Source organism: Oncorhynchus clarkii, chromosome 18, assembly GCF_045791955.1.
Source record: "Oncorhynchus clarkii lewisi isolate Uvic-CL-2024 chromosome 18, UVic_Ocla_1.0, whole genome shotgun sequence".
NCBI lineage: Eukaryota > Metazoa > Chordata > Actinopteri > Salmoniformes > Salmonidae > Oncorhynchus > Oncorhynchus clarkii.
Window position 1 is genome coordinate 51,216,642 of NC_092164.1, and position 18,603 is coordinate 51,235,244.

The 18,603-nt window shown below is 45.1% G+C and overlaps 1 protein-coding gene across 50 annotated transcripts in view; it reads right to left on the reverse strand.

Annotated features, from left to right (window-relative positions):
- Positions 1-734: 734 nt before the first annotated feature.
- The window catches only part of LOC139373654 (cytoplasmic linker associated protein 2), an 81,791-nt gene continuing 63,922 nt past the window's right edge, over positions 735-18,603 (reverse strand). For 14 of the 50 annotated variants that reach the window (XM_071114431.1, XM_071114427.1, XM_071114412.1 and 11 more), the window contains 12 exons: positions 18,018-18,181; positions 12,777-12,855; positions 11,182-11,325; positions 10,920-11,063; positions 10,615-10,721; positions 9,514-9,655; positions 7,370-7,553; positions 5,405-5,601; positions 5,199-5,327; positions 3,085-3,291; positions 2,729-2,845; positions 736-2,556 (listed from right to left, as the gene is read on the reverse strand). In XM_071114431.1, coding sequence (XP_070970532.1) covers positions 2,479-2,556; positions 2,729-2,845; positions 3,085-3,291; positions 5,199-5,327; positions 5,405-5,601; positions 7,370-7,553; positions 9,514-9,655; positions 10,615-10,721; positions 10,920-11,063; positions 11,182-11,325; positions 12,777-12,855; positions 18,018-18,181 — 1,692 coding nt within the window. In that variant the 3' untranslated portion in view covers positions 736-2,478. Of the gene's footprint in view, positions 2,557-2,728; positions 2,846-3,084; positions 3,292-5,198; positions 5,328-5,404; positions 5,602-7,369; positions 7,554-9,513; positions 9,656-10,614; positions 10,722-10,919; positions 11,064-11,181; positions 11,326-12,776; positions 12,856-18,017; positions 18,182-18,603 lie in introns of all 50 variants that reach the window. The other 36 variants (XM_071114423.1, XM_071114429.1, XM_071114417.1 and 33 more) reach the window with 12 other exon arrangements.

The window sequence follows — 18,603 nt, forward strand, 5'->3', positions numbered from 1 at the left end:
ATGGTCAGAGTCCTTTAGGTACCTTTTGGCAAACTCCAAGTGGGAAGGAAGTCATGTGACTTTTACTGAGGAGTGGCTTCCGTCTGGCCACTCTACCATAAAGGCCTGATTGGTGCAGTGCTGCAGAGATGGTTATCCTTCTGGAAGGTTCTCCCATCTCCACAGAGGAACTCTGGAGCTCTGGACCTTAAATCGACAGGTGTGCCTTTCCAAATCATGTCCAATCAATTGAATTTACCCTAGGTGGACTCCAAGTTGTAGAAACATCTCAAGGATGATCAATGGAAACAGGATGCACCTGAGCTCAATTTCAAGTCTCATAGCAAAGGGTCTGAATATATTACTAAAAAACATTTTCGCTTTGTCATTATGGGGTATTGTGTGTAGATTGATGAGGAAAACATTTAATTTAATCAATTTTAGAACACGGCTGTAACATAACAAAATGTGGAAAAGTGAAGGGGTGCGAATACTTTCCATTCTGCACTGTATGATCATTGTACTGGATCAAAATAAACAAGAGAATTCAATTCAGTTTGAGAGGAAATGTGAAAGGCCACACATGTGGGCCGGTTCACATTAAAGGGACAACCCAAACTGTTCTCTACTGGCTTAGATATTTTCTTTTCACATTGTCCTTTCCAGGACAGTTCCAATAACCACGACAACAACAGCCTACTACGGAAGTTACCTCTCTCAACCACACATTCCGAGCCTAATACGAGGTTATAGTTCAGCTTCAGGTAGACTATCTATTCTGCAGCTTTCACATTTAGACATTCACACACACACTGTCCAGCAGAAAGAAGTATCTTCCCTGTGTTGTCCTCTGGTAAATAATTACCAGTTGATTCCAGTCAGTGTGCAAGGGACATGACTTGGTTTAATTGTAGAACACGCGTGTGTGTGGTGTGTTAGCTGAACAGTTGTCCCTCACAGTAACTGAGACAGAAACCATGTTTATTATGGTCTGTACAAGTTTTCTTTATTTTTCATTTTATTGTAAGCACAGCTTTGTAAATGCACTGAGGGAAACACAGTGAAGACTAGAATGTCACAAGAAGAGGGAGAGAATGACAACAAGAGGGAGCAGAAGAGAGGAAAGGAAAAAGAAGAGGTGACTCGGACAGTTTCTGATCAGTAAATAATACATGTCTCCCCGGTGGGGAAACTAACGTGAGAGAGACTACAGAACGCGCAACAGAAAATAAAATAGATCAGGATGCAGAGCGCACACGTCCTTCAGGGACTCTCCTAAATGACGTCGTTATCGGATATTATTACATTTTTTTATAATATCATGTATAGTTACATATCCACTAGGTGATAATAATATTAATAATAATAAGCCATGTCTGGTCATAGTTTGATGTATATAAGCCTCTCCCTCTCTTTCTGTCTGAAATGAGCTCATCCAAGACATGGCGGGGAGCAGTGGAAGGTACCATGGACTCCTCTGAAAGGGGTGGACATCATTAACTTTAATTTCACCCCCTCCCTTCTACTGTGACAGTTAATAGGCTCCGGATAAAAAGATCTTGTTAAAATCATCGTCATGCATAGCCAAGCACATTATGCCTCCTATACCTCACACTCACTGCCTACGTAGCTGCTAAGAGCAGTTATGATCTACTGTGACCTGCTTATGAGCATTAGTGCTGTGCAGGGAAGGTCGTACCATGTTCCCACTGCCACAGGGTGGAACTAGCACCATTCGACGGACAGAGAATGCTTTGAGACAAAATTGCACCCTACTCCCTATAGTTTGACCAGAGCCGTATGCAGTGGCACTATGTAGCTCTGGACAAAAGTAGTCCACTACGTAGGGATTAGGGTGCCATTTCAGATTTGCCTTCAGTTTCAGCGGCTAAAACCCACTCAACCACTATGATGGACAGGCTGACTGACCACAGATATACACCCCCCTATCACACACATACATGCTCCTCTACCCTCCCTCTATCTGTTTATCCTGCCTGGGGTGTGGCTACATCATGCTGCTGTTCCGGCCCCTCCCCTATTCTACTAAAACCAGGAAGTTAAACCAAAGTTAAAACCGTTAGCATTGAGGCTTCAGAGTGAGATCGGGGTCAGAGGGCGAGGTGTGTCAACGTCAGGGGTGAATCTCAGAGAGCAGGTTGGATCTTCAACGTCAGTGAAGGGAACTGCAACACTCCTCTCTTCCCAGAGTGCATTGCAGAGTGCCCTGCAGTAGGCGACTTGGAGGTAACAGGAGGGGGGGGGGGGGGGTCCAGGACAGTGTGTGTGTGTGTCAGAGCCTTCTTATCAGCATGTTTATGTGTAAGCAGATGTAAGCGTATGTGTGTTCATGTAAGCGTGTAAGTAAGTGCACATGTGTGTTCATGTAAGCATGTATGTGTTTGTGCATCCATGTAAGAGTGTGTCCTTGTGTGTCCGTGTTAAGTCTCCAGAGGGAGAGTGCAGCTCCATAGTTGTCCCGTGGGCTGTTCATCTGTTCTATAGGCTGTCTGCTGGGGGCTCACCACCACTGGAGCCGGACTGGGCACGCTTGATGTACAGATTCAACAACTTCAACTGGAGAGAGAGAGGAGAGTTTGGGTTGTAGAACTGAAGCAGTTCTTCTGGAATCCTCCTGATCCAGTAATATAAAATGTATTGATGAATTTAAGAATGAAGTATGCTAGCGTGGATTTATTGTAACACAGATAATGGGTCTGGTTAGTAGAAAGTGGGCATGGTCACTCACTTTGCTGCCAGACAGTTGGTTGAGGTGAGGTTTTAGCTCCTCCCCTATGACTGCGTAGAGAGCCACCAGACAGAATACACAGGCCTTCCTCACACTGCTCTCAGAGTTGTCATAACCCTGCATAACATGACATAGAGGGGTTATTAGCCTGTATTACACGACAGAAGGGTTATAGCCCTCCATAACATGACAGTGGGTCATAACCCTGAATAACGAGGATGTGTTACCTATATGTGTGTGTGTGGGTGTGTTACCTGAATGTGTGTGTGTGTGTTACCTGTATGTGTGTGTGTGTTACCTGTATGTGTATATGTGTGTGTGTGTGTGTGTTACCTGTATGTGTGTGTGTGTGTTACCTGTATGAGTCCGGGGACTATCTCAGGCAGCATGCTCACTAGTCCTTCATGGGGGACCCTCTCTATAACTTTAGTCTGCATCTTGATGGCAGCCAGGTTGATGGGGTAGTCAGCTGACTGGATGATGGGACACAACACCTTGATACACTGGTCTGGACTGATGGACGACGCCAGCATGGCTGCAGTCTCCTCTGCCGCTCGCACCACCTACAGACACAGGAACAGGGTTATAGTACCAGATTTATAATAGCTCCTATACACACACAGGAACGACAGTAGGAGAGTGAATGTACAGTGCCTTGCGAAAGTATTTGGCCCCCTTGAACTTTGCGACCTTTTGCCATATTTCAGGCTTCAAACATAAAGATATAAAACTGTATTTTTTTGTGAAGAACCAACAACAAGTGGGACACAATCATGAAGTGGAACGACATTTATTGGATATTTCAAACTTTTTTAACAAATCAAAAACTAAAAAATTGGGCGTGCAAAATTATTCAGCCCCCTTAAGTTAATACTTTGTAGCGCCACCTTTTGCTGCGTTTACAGCTGTAAGTCGCTTGGGGTATGTCTCTATCAGTTTTGCACATCGAGAGACTGACATTTTTTCCCATTCCTCCTTGCAAAACAGCTCGAGGTTGGATGGAGAGCATTTGTGAACAGCAGTTTTCAGTTCTTTTCACAGATTCTCGATTGGATTCAGGTCTGGACTTTGACTTGGCCATTCTAACATCTGGATATGTTTATTTTTGAACCATTCCATTGTAGATTTTGCTTTATGTTTTGGATCATTGTCTTGTTGGAAGACAAATCTCCGTCCCAGTCTCAGGTCATTTGCAGACTCCATCAGGTTTTCTTCCAGAATGGTCCTGTATTTGGCTCCATCCATCTTCCCATCAATTTTAACCATCTTCCTTGTCCCTGCTGAAGAAAAGCAGGCCCAAACCATGATGCTGCCACCACCATGTTTGACAGTGGGGATGGTGTGTTCAGCTGTGTTGCTTTTACGCCAAACATAACGTTTTGCATTGTTGCCAAAAAGTTCAATTTTGGTTTCATCTGACCAGAGCACCTTCTTCCACATGTTTGGTGTGTCTCCCAGGTGGCTTGTGGCAAACTTTAAACAACACTTTTTATGGATATCTTTAAGAAATGGCTTTCTTCTTGCCACTCTTCCATAAAGGCCAGATTTGTGCAATATACGACTGATTGTTGTCCTATGGACAGAGTCTCCCACCTCAGCTGTAGATCTCTGCAGTTCATCCAGAGTGATCATGGGCCTCTTGGCTGCATCTCTGATCAGTCTTCTCCTTGTATGAGCTGAAAGTTTAGAGGGACGGCCAGGTCTTGGTAGATTTGCAGTGGTCTGATACTCCTTCCATTTCAATATTATCGCTTGCACAGTGCTCCTTGGGATGTTTAAAGCTTGGGAAATCTTTTTGTATCCAAATCCGGCTTTAAACTTCTTCACAACAGTATCTCGGACCTGCCTGGTGTGTTCCTTGTTCTTCATGATGCTCTCTGCGCTTTTAACGGACCTCTGAGACTATCACAGTGCAGGTGCATTTATACGGAGACTTGATTACACACAGGTGGATTGTATTTATCATCATTAGTCATTTAGGTCAACATTGGATCATTCAGAGATCCTCACTGAACTTCTGGAGAGTTTTCTGCACTGAAAGTAAAGGGGCTGAATAATTTTGCACGCCCAATTTTTCAGTTTTTGATTTGTTAAAAAAGTTTGAAATATCCAATAAATGTCGTTCCACTTCATGATTGTGTCCCACTTGTTGTTGATTCTTCACAAAAAAATACAGTTTTATATCTTTATGTTTGAAGCCTGAACTGTGGCAAAAGGTCGCAAAGTTCAAGGGGGCCGAATACTTTCGCAAGGCACCGTATGTGTGTATGTGAGAGAGATTATACCAGTGTAAATGTGTGTATGTGAGAGAGATTATACCAGTGTAAATGTGTGCATGTGAGAGAGATTATACCAGTGTAAATGTGTGCATGTGAGAGAGATTATACCAGTGTAAATGTGTGCATGTGCGAGAGATTATATGGAGTGTGTGTATATTATAAGGAGTGTGTGTGTACGTGCGTGTGTGTACCTCTTTGTGTGGGTCCTTGTGCGCCTCCAGGGCCTTCATGATGGTGAGTTCAGCATAGTTCTTAAACCTCCAGGGCTGGCGGCTCAGAATCTCCCTCAGAACACGCAGAGCTAACGCCCTGATCACATGCTGCAGAGGGGAGAGAGAGTTTGGTCAAAGTGTGTTCGTTGCATTGATGCACATATTGAGTGTGTGTGTGTGTGTACCTCTCTGTCCCCCAGCGTCTCCAATAGTAACAGGAGGATGGTTTTGAAGTGTTCATCCCAGGAGACCTGCAGGGTGTTTTCTCGAATCAGCTTCAAGAGCTCACAAAGCGCTGCCTTCCTCTCCTCCACACGCTCATTGTGATTGGACAGCTCCTTCAGCAGCTCAGACACCAGCTCTGATTGGTCAATGCTGCTGTCTGTCAGGGGCAACAGCCAAATGGGGTTGAGATTGATAAATTGATGGCAATCAGTATCTATCCCATATTACACTTCAATACATTTTGTGTGTGTGTGTGTGTGTGTGTGTGTGTGTGTGTGTGTGTGTGTGTGTGTGTGTGTGTATGTGTGTGTGTGTATGAATACATGTGTGTGTGTGTGTGTGTGTGTGTGTGTATGAATACATGTGTGTGTGTGTGTTAGTGGAAATTAATGTACAGTACCAGTCAAAAGTTGACACGTAGCCATTCAAGAGTTTTTCTTTATTTTGTACTATTTTCTACATTTTTGAATAATACTGAAGACATCAAACCGATGAAATAACATATGGAATCATGTAGTAACCAAAAAAATGTTATACAACTCTAAATATATTTTAGATTCTTCAAAGTAGCCACCCTTTGCCTTGATGACAGCTCTGCACACTTGGCATTCTCTCAACCAGCTTCACCTGAATTGCTTTTCCAATAGCCTTGAAGGAGTACCCACATACGCTGAGCACTTGTTGGCTGCTTTTCTTTCACTCTGTGGTCCAACTCGTCCCAAACCATCTCAATTGGTTTGAGGTCAGGTGATTGTTGAGGCCAGGTCATCTGATGCAGCACTCCATCACTCTCCTTCTTGGTCAAATTGCCCTTACACAGCCTGGAGGTGTGTTGGGTCACTGTCCTGTTGAAAAACAAATGATAGTGGGACTAAGTTCCACTAATCAGATTGGATGGCGTATCGCTGCAGGATGCTGTGGTAGCCACGCTGGTTAAGTGTACTTTGAATTCTAAATAAATCACTGACTGTGTCACCAGTAAAACACCCCCACACCACCTCCTCCATGCTTCACAGTGGTAACCTCCCATGCGGAGATCATCCGTTCACCTACTCTGCGTCTCACAAAGACATGGCTGTCTCAAATTTGGACTCATCAGACCAAAAGGACCGATTTCCACCGGTCTAATGTCCATTGCTCGTGTTTCTTGGCCCAAGCAAGTCTCTTCTTCTTATTGGTGTCCTTTAGTAGTGGTTTCTTTGCAGCAATTCGACCACTAAGGTCTGATTCACACAGTCTCCTCTGAACAGTTGATGTTGAGAGGCCTCTCTTAGGCTGGTAACTCTAATGAACTTATCCTCTGCAGCAGAGGTAACTCTGGGTCTTCCTTTCCTGTGGCGGTCCTCATGAGAGACAGTTTCATCATAGAGCTGGATGGTTTTTGTGACTGCACTTGAAGAAACATTAAAAGTTCTTGACATTTTCCAGATTGACTGACCTTTATGTCTTAAAGTAATGATGGACTGTCGTTTCTCTTTGCTTATTTGGGCTGTTCTTGCCATAACATGGACTTGGTCTTTTCCCAAATAGGGCTGGCTTCTGTATACCACCCCTACCTTGTCTCAACACAACTGATTGGCTCAAACGCATTAAGGAAAGAAATTCCACAAATTAACATTTAACAAGGCATACCCATTAATTGAAGTGCATTCCAGGTGACTTCCTTATGAAGCTGGTTGAGAGAATGCCTAGAGTGTGCAAAGCTGTCATCAAGGCAAAGGGTGGCCACTTTGAAGAATCTCAAATATAAAATATTTGTTAAATACTTTTTTGGTTACTAGACGATTCCATATGTGTTATTTCATAGTTTTGATGTCTCAGTACTATTCTACAAAGTACAAAATTGTACAAAAAAAAAAAAAAAACCTGGAATGAGTAGGTGTTTCCAAACATTTGACTGGTACTGTATGTGTGTTTGTGTGTACCGTCAGTTTGCTGGTCTGATTCGTCTAGTGAAGTATCTATGACGCTGTGTTTGAAGGGGGAGTCAGTGAAAGGGTCACGGGACCCCCGGGGAGAAGAGGAGAGCAGGGGGGTGTTGAGGAGAGACGTCTTGTTGTCCAGAGCTGTACGACCTCCATCCACCTGGTCAGCACCAGCACTACCACCCTGAGGGAGGGGGAGAGAGGGAGACACACGGTGGTATGTTTCAGACAGACATAGACAGAAATGTAAGCGCTGTCAAGTGCTGTCATCACATGCACGCACACACAGTGGTGTGTGTGGGTTAGGGTTTTTATCATTCTATGGATGGAATGAGGAGGGATATGAGATCTGTTACAGTTCCTGTTAATATTTTCACTCAAACCAGAAAACCCCCTGACGGGTCAGGTGATGGAGTCATTTGAGCTCTGATTGGCAGGTTGAGGATGGGTGGCCGGGTCAGGTTTCAGACAGACCTCTAGAGGAAATGTCAGCTTGGACATTGCCCTTCCTTGAAACATACCACGGAGAGGGGTGTCATAATGAATAACATCTCACATACTGTACGCACTCGGACACACACGCACGATACTCCCATCACAACCTACACTATATATACAAAAGTATGTAGACACCCCTTCAAATGATTGGATTCAGCCATTTTAGCCACACCCGTTGCTGACAGGTATATAAAATCGAGCACACAGCCATGCAATCTCCATAGACAAACATTGGCAGTAGAATGGCCTTACTTAAGAGCTCAGTGACTTTCAACGTGGCACTGTCATAGGATGCCTCCTTTCCAACAAGTCAGTTCGTTAGATTTCTGCTCTGCTAGAGCTGACCCGGTTAACTGTAAGTGTTGTTATTGTGAAGTAGAAATGTCTAGAAGCAACAACGACTCAACCGTGAAGTGGTAGGCCACACAAGCTCACAGAAATGGACCGCCGAGTGCTGAAGTGCGTAAAAATCATCTGCCCTCGGTTACAACATTCCCTCCTGAGTTCCAAACTGCCTCTGGAACCAACGTCAGCCCAATAACTGTTTTTTCGGGAGTTTAATGAAATGGGTTTCCATGGCCGAGCAGCCGCACACAAGCCTAAGATCACAATGCGCAATACCAAGAGTCGGCTGGAGTAGTGTAAAGCTGCTATTGGACTCTGGAGCAGTGGAAACAAGTTCTCTGGAGTGATGAATCAAGCTTCACCATCTGGCAGTCCAGAGGACAAATCTGGGTTTGGAGGATGTCAGGAAAATGCCACCTGGCCCAATGCATAGTGCCAACTGTAAAGTTTGGTGGAGGAGGAATAATGGTCTGGGACAGTTTATGGTTCGGTCTAGGCCCGTTAGTTCCAGTGAAGGGAAATCTAAACGCTACAGCATACAATGATATTCTAGATGATTCTGTGCTTCCAATTTTGTGGCAACAGTTTGGGTAAGGCCCTTTCCTGTTTCAGCATGACAATGCCCCGTGCACTAAGCGAGATCCATACACAAATGGTTTGTTGAGATCAGTGTGGAAGAATTTGACTGGCCTATTCAGATTCCTGACCTCAACCCCATCGAACACCTTTGGGATGAATTGGAACGCAGACTGCGAGCCAGGCCTAATTGCCCAACATCAGTGCCCGACCTCACTAATGCTCGTAGCTGACTGGTAGCAAGTCCCTGCAGCAATGTTCCAACATCTTGTGGAGAGTCTTCCCAGAAGAGTGGAGGCTGTTATAGCAGCAAAGGGGGGACCAACTCCATATTAATGTCCATGATTTTTGAATGAGATGTTCGACGAGCAGGTGTCCAAATACTTTTGGTCAAGTAGTGTATTTTAACCTGTAAAAATACTGAATGTGTTATTTTTTCCCTGATATTAACTTACACCACCAGATAAAAAATCTATTTCCGGTGAAATCCACTTTGTTAGAAAGGTAGGGATGAGATGCTTTGACACCAGACAGTGCGATAACAGTTGGGGTCAGAAGGTTATGGGGTTCAGTGTCTCTCACACACAACAAGGGGAGTGGCAGGACATATCTGTTCTCAGGAACATTGTGTGTGAAAGCTTAAACCCCAAGAATTCACCTGACTATAAATAATCCTTTCTAAGATGCATCCCATCACGTCGGTTCTACACACACACACTCCCCACCTCCTCTCCTTCCCTCCGTCTGACCGGTTCGTTCATGTCTTCCTGGCTACGGACGGAGAAGTTCTGGATGGCCTCTGTAACTCCTCTCAGACTACTGTAGATGTCCTCTGAGTTCATGTTCTCTGTGTCGTAGTCAAATGCACTGCACACAACAACACATCAGTCATATTACTATCACAATAGGTCAACATTATATGAGTGTGTTCTGAGGTCTGTGTGTGTTACCTAGGTGTGTTCTGAGGTCTGTGTGTGTTACCTAGGTGTGTTCTGAGGTCTGTGTGTGTAACCTGGGTGTGTTCTGAGGTCTGTGTGTGTAACCTGGGTGTGTTCTGAGGTCTGTGTGTGTAACCTGGGTGTGTTCTGAGGTCTGTGTGTGTAACCTGGGTGTGTTCTGAGGTCTGTGTGTGTAACCTGGGTGTGTTCTGAGGTCTGTGTGTGTAACCTGGGTGTGTTCTGAGGTCTGTGTGTGTAACCTGGGTGTGTTCTGAGGTCTGTGTGTGTAACCTGGGTGTGTTCTGAGGTCTGTGTGTGTTACCTAGGTGTGTTCTGAGGTCTGTGTGTGTAACCTGGGTGTGTTCTGAGGTCTGTGTGTGTTACCTAGGTGTGTTCTGAGGTCTGTGTGTGTTACTTAGGTGTGTTCTGAGGTCTGTGTGTGTAACCTGGGTGTGTTCTGAGGTCTGTGTGTGTAACCTGGGTGTGTTCTGAGGTCTGTGTGTGTAACCTGGGTGTGTTCTGAGGTCTGTGTGTGTAACCTGGGTGTGTTCTGAGGTCTGTGTGTGTTACCTGGGTGTGTTCTGAGGTCTGTGTGTGTTACCTAGGTGTGTTCTGAGGTCTGTGTGTGTAACCTGGGTGTGTTCTGAGGTCTGTGTGTGTAACCTGGGTGTGTTCTGAGGTCTGTGTGTGTAACCTGGGTGTGTTCTGAGGTCTGTGTGTGTAACCTGGGTGTGTTCTGAGGTCTGTGTGTGTAACCTGGGTGTGTTCTGAGGTCTGTGTGTGTTACCTAGGTGTGTTCTGAGGTCTGTGTGTGTAACCTGGGTGTGTTCTGAGGTCTGTGTGTGTAACCTGGGTGTGCGTGTACATTGGGAGGTGTGTGTATGTTACCTGGGTGAGGATGTGTTCTGTGATGTATTGGTAGGAGAGGTGAGGGGGCTGGACCAGCTGGCAGGAGAGCGGGGGGTGTGGCGTGTAAGAGGGCTTCCTGTCGGGGCCTGGGGGAGAGAGTAACACATAATAGCATCAAGTACATGCTAGGACTTTTTAGTTTCCCAACTCCTAAGATCCTTCATCAGGCCAGGCTGGGAGGGGTACAGCCAAGGCTAGGTGTCATTACCTGCTGGGAGGGGTACAGCCAAGGCCAGGTGTCGTTACCTGCTGGGAGGGGTACAGCCAAGGCCAGGTGTCGTTACCTGTGCAGCATTGCCTGTGTTCCTCAGGTGGTTCTGTAGCAGTTTGGTGGCGCCATCCTGGAAGGTCTTGGGCAGAGCTGCCAGCAGCATGGTGAACTCTGGAGTGTTCAACTGGAACAATGAGATCAACACCGACTGGGCAGCCTGAAAGAAAGAGAAAAAGAAAGACAGACAGACAGACACACACACATCAGAAACCAATCAAAGTTCGCGTCAACCAATAATCAACAAATTGCCTCATACAGAAATGTCTGTAAGGTACCTTCCTGACGTCGGAGCTCTTTGGCTCTGTGGTCCAGGTGATGATGCGAGACACAGCCAGGCGCGTCTCACTGGAGTTCACAAAGTCCTGCGGCTCCATCTGCAGGGTCAAGGTCTCAATGTACTTCAGAACAGCCACCTTCACCTGGACACACATTCAGAGTATAAAAGGTTAGAGAACCCACTGTTACACACATCTTCTGTCTGTGTGGTTCATGGATCATCCCAGGAGTTTCCTAACTCTGAGCTGAAACTAGTTCTACTCTGCAACACAAAGTAAACATCCACAACAACAAAGAAGGTGCAGTAAGATGCTAGTCTCCTTCACAGTTGTAGTCAGGCAGCTATCATGGAGGAGGCGGAGGGGGGAGAAAAAAATAAAGACAAATGAAAACTAAAGGAAAAAGAGCCACCATTTACATTCGTTCTTCGTTCTCACATTAGTTTATCTTTTACAATATTCTCATTCCTTTAAAAAAAAAGTCCATCTCTGTCTCACTCTTCCTCTATTCAAAACACTTCACCGACCGACCGCCTGCTCCTCAGTGTGCGCGTCATAAAAATGCTCCCCCCTGAGCACACTGACCTGGGAAGATTGGTTCCAGGCTGAGACCTGCTCGTTCAGAGAGCAGCAGGCGTGGTGCCCCCTGGGGGCTCTCGTGGCAGGGGGGAGCAATTTAACATCGCGCCTCATGGTTCTTGAAGCAGGGGGAATCAATTTAATGTTGCGCCGCCCACAACACGTTCCCCTCCTCCCCACAGGCTTAGAGAGAGAGGGAGGGGGAGGGACGGAGAGTGAAGAGAGAGGAAGGGGGGAGAGGGGAAGTGGGAGAAAGGTAGGGGGAGAGAGAGGAGAGGTTAGAGGAGAAGGTAGGTGAGGGAAGGAAGGGGAGATGGGGAGGGAGGAAGAGGATGTAGGGGAGGAAGGGTAGATGGTGAGGAAGAGGATGTAGTGGAGGGAGAGAGGAGGCAAGACAGAGACAGAGACAGATGGACACACACTGGGACAGAGATGAGAGGAGTGAAAATTACATAAGAAAATGAGAGAAGGGAAAGCATAGCAAGGGAAGGTGAGGTGAAGAGTGAAGGAAGGAGAAGAAGATTGAGGAAGGTGAGGTAATGAAAGTGACGGAGGTGGAAGGGGAGAGGAAAGGGAGGGAGGGAGCGAACAAGTGTATAAAGGGAAATACAAAGTGAGAGGAGGGAGAAGATGGAGGAAAGGGAGGGGTGAGGATAGAGAGGCAGCGAGGAAGGGGAGGTGAGGCGGGCTCAGACTGCAGAGAGCAAAGCCAGTGGTTGGCGGGTTTAATTGGAGGCATATCAGTCGCTATCCAATCAGAGTCCAGGGATCGGGTGGGTAGGGAGCGGAGCCAGTGTTAAACAGCCGTGATATCAGAAAAGTGGTTACCATGGTTACTGATACAATAGTTACCGTGGTTGCTGAGACAGTAGGTGACTCTGGCCACGGAGAGGCTGTCCCTGCCTTTCAACCCTCCCTACATCCCTTTTACTCCCCCTTCCTCTTCTCACTCAGTCCATCTGTTTCTTCATACATACACAAAACATCTACCCCCCTAAACAGACACAGACATGTACCTTGAGGTTTGGTGTCTGAGTCTGGTCCACAGTGAACCTCATGAGGATAGTGAACTGGAGGTCGTTGGGGAAAGACTCTCTGTAGGGGAGATATTATGCACGCGTGTTATATATACGCATATTACACACACACACACACACACAAAAAAGTATTTAGTCAGCCACCAATTGTGCAAGTTCTCCCACTTAAAAAGATGAGGCCTGTAATTTTCATCATAGGTACACTTCAACTATGACAGACAAAACGAGAAAAAAAATCCAGAAAATCACATTGTAGGATTTTTAATGAATTTATTTGCAAATTATGGTGGAAAATAAGTATTTGGTCAATAACAAAAGTTTCTCAATACTTTGTTATATACCCTTTGTTGGCATTGACAGAGGTCAAACATTTTCTGTAAGTCTTCACTAGGTTTTCACACACTGTTGCTGGTATTTTGGCCCATTCCTCCATGCAGATCTCCTCTAGAGCAGTGATGTTTTGGGGCTGTTGCTGGGCAACACAGACTTTCAACTCCCTCCAAAGATTTTCTATGGGGTTGAGATCTGGAGACTGGCTAGGCCACTCCAGGACCTTGAAATGCTTCTTACGAAGCCACTCCTTCGTTGCCCGGGCGGTGTGTTTGGGATCATTGTCATGCTGAAAGACCCAGCCACGTTTCATCTTCAATGCCCTTGCTGATGGAAGGAGGTTTTCACTCAAAATCTCACGATACATGGCCCCATTCATTCTTTCCTTGACACGGATCAGTCGTCCCTTTGCAGAAAAACAGCCCCAAAGCATGATGTTTCCACCTCCATGCTTCACAGTAGGTATGGTGTTCTTTGGATGCAACTCAGCATTCTTTGTCCTCCAAACACGACGAGTTGAGTTTTTACCAAAACGTTCTATGTTGGTTTCATCTGACCATATGACATTCTCCCAATCTTCTTCTGGATCATCCAAATGCTCTCTAGCAAACTTCAGACGGGCCTGGACATGTACTGGCTTAAGCAGGGGGACACGTCTGGCACTGCAGGATTTGAGTCCCTGGCGGCGTAGTGTGTTACTGATGGTAGGCTTTGTTACTTTGGTCCCAGCTCTCTGCAGGTCATTCACTCGGTCCCCCCGTGTAGTTCTGGGATTTTTGCTCACCGTTCTTGTGATCATTTTGACCCCACGGGGTGAGATCTTGCGTGGAGCCCCAGATCGAGGGAGATTATCAGTGGTCTTGTATGTCTTCCATTTCCTAATAATTGCTCCCACAGTTGATTTCTTCAAACCAAGCTGCTTACCTATTGCAGATTCAGTCTTCCCAGCCTGGTGCAGGTCTACAATTTTGTTTCTGGTGTCCTTTGACAGCTCTTTGGTCTTGGCCATATTGGAGTTTGGAGTGTGACTGTTTGAGGTTGTGGACAGGTGTCTTTTATACTGATAACAAGTTCAAATAGGTGCCATTAATACAGGTAACGAGTGGAGGACAGAGGAGCCTCTTAAAGAAGAAGTTACAGGTCTGTGAGAGCCAGAAATCTTGCTTGTTTGTAGGTGACCAAATACTTATGTTCCACCGTAATTTGTAAATAAATTCATTAAAAATCCTACAAATGTGATTTTCTGGATTTTTTCCCCTCATTTTGTTAAGTCACAACAATAGTCTGCTTAAACTAATAACACAAACAATTATATGTTTTCATGTCTTTATTGAACACACCGTGTAAACATTCACAGTGCAGGTAGGAAAAATATGAACTGGATTTAATAACAGGTTATTAACCTCAACCAAACGATTTCTGTAGTTGCGGATCAGACCTGCACAACGGGAGGAATTTTGGACCATTCATCTTTACAAGACGGTTTCAGTTCAGCAATATTCTTGGGATGTCTGGTGTGAACCGCTCATTTGAGGTCATGCCACAGCATTTTAAATCCGGTTTAGGTCAGGACTCTGATTGGGCCACTCCAGAAGTTGTATTTCCTTCTGTTGAAGCCGTTCTGTTGTAGATTTACTTCTGTCTTACGGGTTGTTTACCTGTTGCATCACCCAACTTCTGTTGAGCTTCTATTGGCGGAGAGATAGCCTTACATTCTCATGCAAAATGTCTTGATAAACTTTGGAATTCATTTTTCTGTCGATGATAGCCAGCTGTCCAGGCCCTGAGGCAGCAAAGCAGCCCAAACCATGATGCTCCCTCCACCATACTTTACAGTTGGGATGAGATTTTGATGGTGGTGTTCTGGGCCTTTTTTCCTCCACAGTGTTGTGTTCCTGTAGTTTCATCTATCCACAGAATATTTTGCCAGTAGCGCTGTGGAACATCCAGTTGCTCTTTTGCAAACTTCAGACGTGCAGCAATGTTTTTCTGGGACAGCAGTAACTTCTTCGGTGGTGTCCTCCCATGAACACCATTCTTGTTTAGTGTTTTACGTATCGTACTCGTCAACAGTGATGTTAGCATGTTCCAGAGATTTCTGTAAGTCTTAGCTGACACTATAATTCTTCTTAACATCAACCTCAGAAAAATACAATAATGTGTTTTTAGTTTAAGCATAATGTGTTTGTCTATTGTTGTGACGAAGATGAAAATCAGATCAAATTTGATGACAAATTTATGCAGAAATCCAGGTAATTCCAAAGGGTTCACATACTTTTTTGTTGCCACTGTACACACATTACAGACACACACGTTATATACACGCATATTACAGACACACACACGTTATATACACGCATATTACAGACACACACACGTTATATACACGCATATTACAGACACACACACACACACACACGTTATATACACGCATATTACAGACACACACGTTATATACACGCATATTACAGACACACACACACGTTATATACACACATATTACAGACACACACACACACGTTATATACACGCATATTACAGACACACACACACGTTATATACACGCATATTACAGACACACACACGTTATATACGCGCATATTACAGACACACACACACGTTATATACGCGCATATTACAGACACACACACACGTTATATACACGCATATTACAGACACACACGTTATATACGCGCATATTACAGACACACACACGTTATATACACGCATATTACAGACACACACGTTATACACACGCATATTATAGTCACATTTTATATACACACACACACACACACACACACACACGTTATATACAAGCATTACAAACACACACATTATAGACACACACTTTATATACACGCATATTACAGACACACGGTATATACACACACGTTATATACACGCATATTACAGACACACACACACGTTATATACACGCATATTACAGACACACACACACACACGTTATATACACGCATATTACAGACACACACGCATATTACAGACACACACGTTATATACACGCATATTACAGACACACACGTTATATACACACACGTTATATACACGCATATTACAGACACACACACACGTTATATACACGCATATTACAGACACACACGCATATTACAGACACACACGTTATATACACGCATATTACAGACACACACGTTATATACACACACACACATTACAGACACACACGTTATATATGTATTGATGGTTGTGCAGTCGTCTCAAATAAAACTGGAAGGACCTCTGCGTTACTCTGGACCCTGATCTCTCTTTTGACGAACATATCAAAACTGTTTCAAGGACAGCCTCATCCCATCTACTTAACATTACAAAAATCAGAAACTTTGTCCAAAAATGATGCAGAAAAATGTATCCATGCTTTTGTTACTTCTAGGTTAGACCACTGCAATGCTCTACTTTCCAGCTACCCGGATAAAGCACTAAATAAACTTCAGTTAGTGCTAAATACGGCTGCTAGAATCTTGACTAGAACCAAAAAATGTAATCATATTATTCCAGTGCTAGCCTCCCTACACTGACTTCCTGCTAAGGCAAGGGTTGATTTCAAGGTTTTACTGCTAACCTACAAAGCATTACATTACTTGCTCCTACCTATCTCTCTGATTTGGTCCTGCCGTACATACCTACACGTACGCTACGGTCACAAGACGCAGGCCTCCTTACTGTCCATAGAATTTCTAAGCAAACAGCTGGAGGCAGAGCTTTCTCCTATAGAGCTCAATATTTATGGAATGGTCTGCCTATCCATGTGAGAGACGCAGACTCGGTCTCGACATTTAAGTCTTTATTGAAGACTCATCTCTTCGGTAGGTCCTATGATTGAGTGTAGTCTGGCTCAGGAGTGTGAAGGTGAACGGAAAGGCACTGGAGCAACGAACCGCCCTTGCTGTCTTTGCCTGGCCGGTTCCCCTCTCTCAACTGGGATTCTCTGCATCAAACCCTATTACAGGGGCTGAGTCACTGGCTTACTGGTGCTCTTCCATGCCGTCCCTAGGAGGGGTCCGTCACTTGAGTGGGTTGAGTCACTGATGTGATCTTCCTGTCTGGGTTGGCGCCCCCACTTGGGTTCGTGCCGTGGGGGAGATCTTCGTGGGCTATACTCGGCCTGATCTCAGGATGGTAAGTTGGTGGTTGAAGATATCCCTCTAGTGGTGTGGGGGCTGTGCTTTGGCAAAGTGGGTGGGGTTATATCCAGCCTGTTTGGCCCTGTCCGGGGGTATCGTCGGACAGGGCCACAGTGTCTCCTGACCCCTCCTGTCTCAGCCTTCAGTATTTATGCTGCAATAGTTTGTGTCGGGGGGCTAGGGTCAGTCGGTTATATCTGGAGTATTTCTCCTGTCTTATCCGGTGTCCTGTGTGAATTTAAATAATTGTCTTTCTTTCTCTCGGAGGACCATAGCCCTAGGACCATGCCTCAGGACTACCTGGCCTGATGACTCCTTGCTGTCCCCAGTCCACCTGATCGTGCTGCTGTCCAGTTTTGGAGTGCAGTCCATGAGGAGATGCACTGCAATACTTAATGCAGCTGGTGGCCACACCAGATACTGACTGTTACTTTTGATTTTGACCCCCCCTTTGTTCAGGGACACATTATTCCATTTATGTTAGTCACATGTCTGTGGAACTTGTTCAGTTGTGTCTCAGTTGTTGAATCTTGTTATGTTCATACAAATATTTACACATGTTAAGTTTGCTGAACATTAACGCAGTTGACAGTGAGGGGACGTTTTTTTGTTGTTGATGAGTTTATATATACACATTACAGACACACACACACATTACAGACACACATGCAAGATATATGCACACACAAACTTTACAAATACACACACTATACACACACCCACTGACCGTGTGATGTCCAGTGCTCTCTGGACCTTGGCCTGTACTGATCCCAGCAGGTCAGCTCCCATCTTCTTCAGCAGCTGGGTGAGCAGGACGAACAGCCAGTCCTGCAGGTCTTCTCTGTGCACCAGGACAAAGTCCACTAGGGTCTCTAAGAACATACTGAACACCTTGGGAGAGACAGGGGACATGGGTTAGACACATTGTATAAACACACACACACACACACACACACACTCTCTTAGAAGAGAGAGGAAAATGTTCATGCACACAAACATGAGTGAGACACATGTACTATGGATACTATGAGATTGGTTAATTGAATGGAATTGCTTCCCTCAGCCTATCAACCACTCACTCTAATCAGCGTGCAGCAAGCAGAATTATGTTTCACCAATACACAATCAATATTCAGTATTCACTAAACACACATGCTGATTGGCTGTCACCTGCAAAACAGCAGGGACACCAATCACAGGGCGTCATGATGTCATAGTGATGTCACAGCTGTGAGCTGTGACATCACCGGGTCGGTTAGTGAGTGAGTCTGTGGTTGCCTTGGAAACCATTAAATTAGCCACCCAGTCAGATT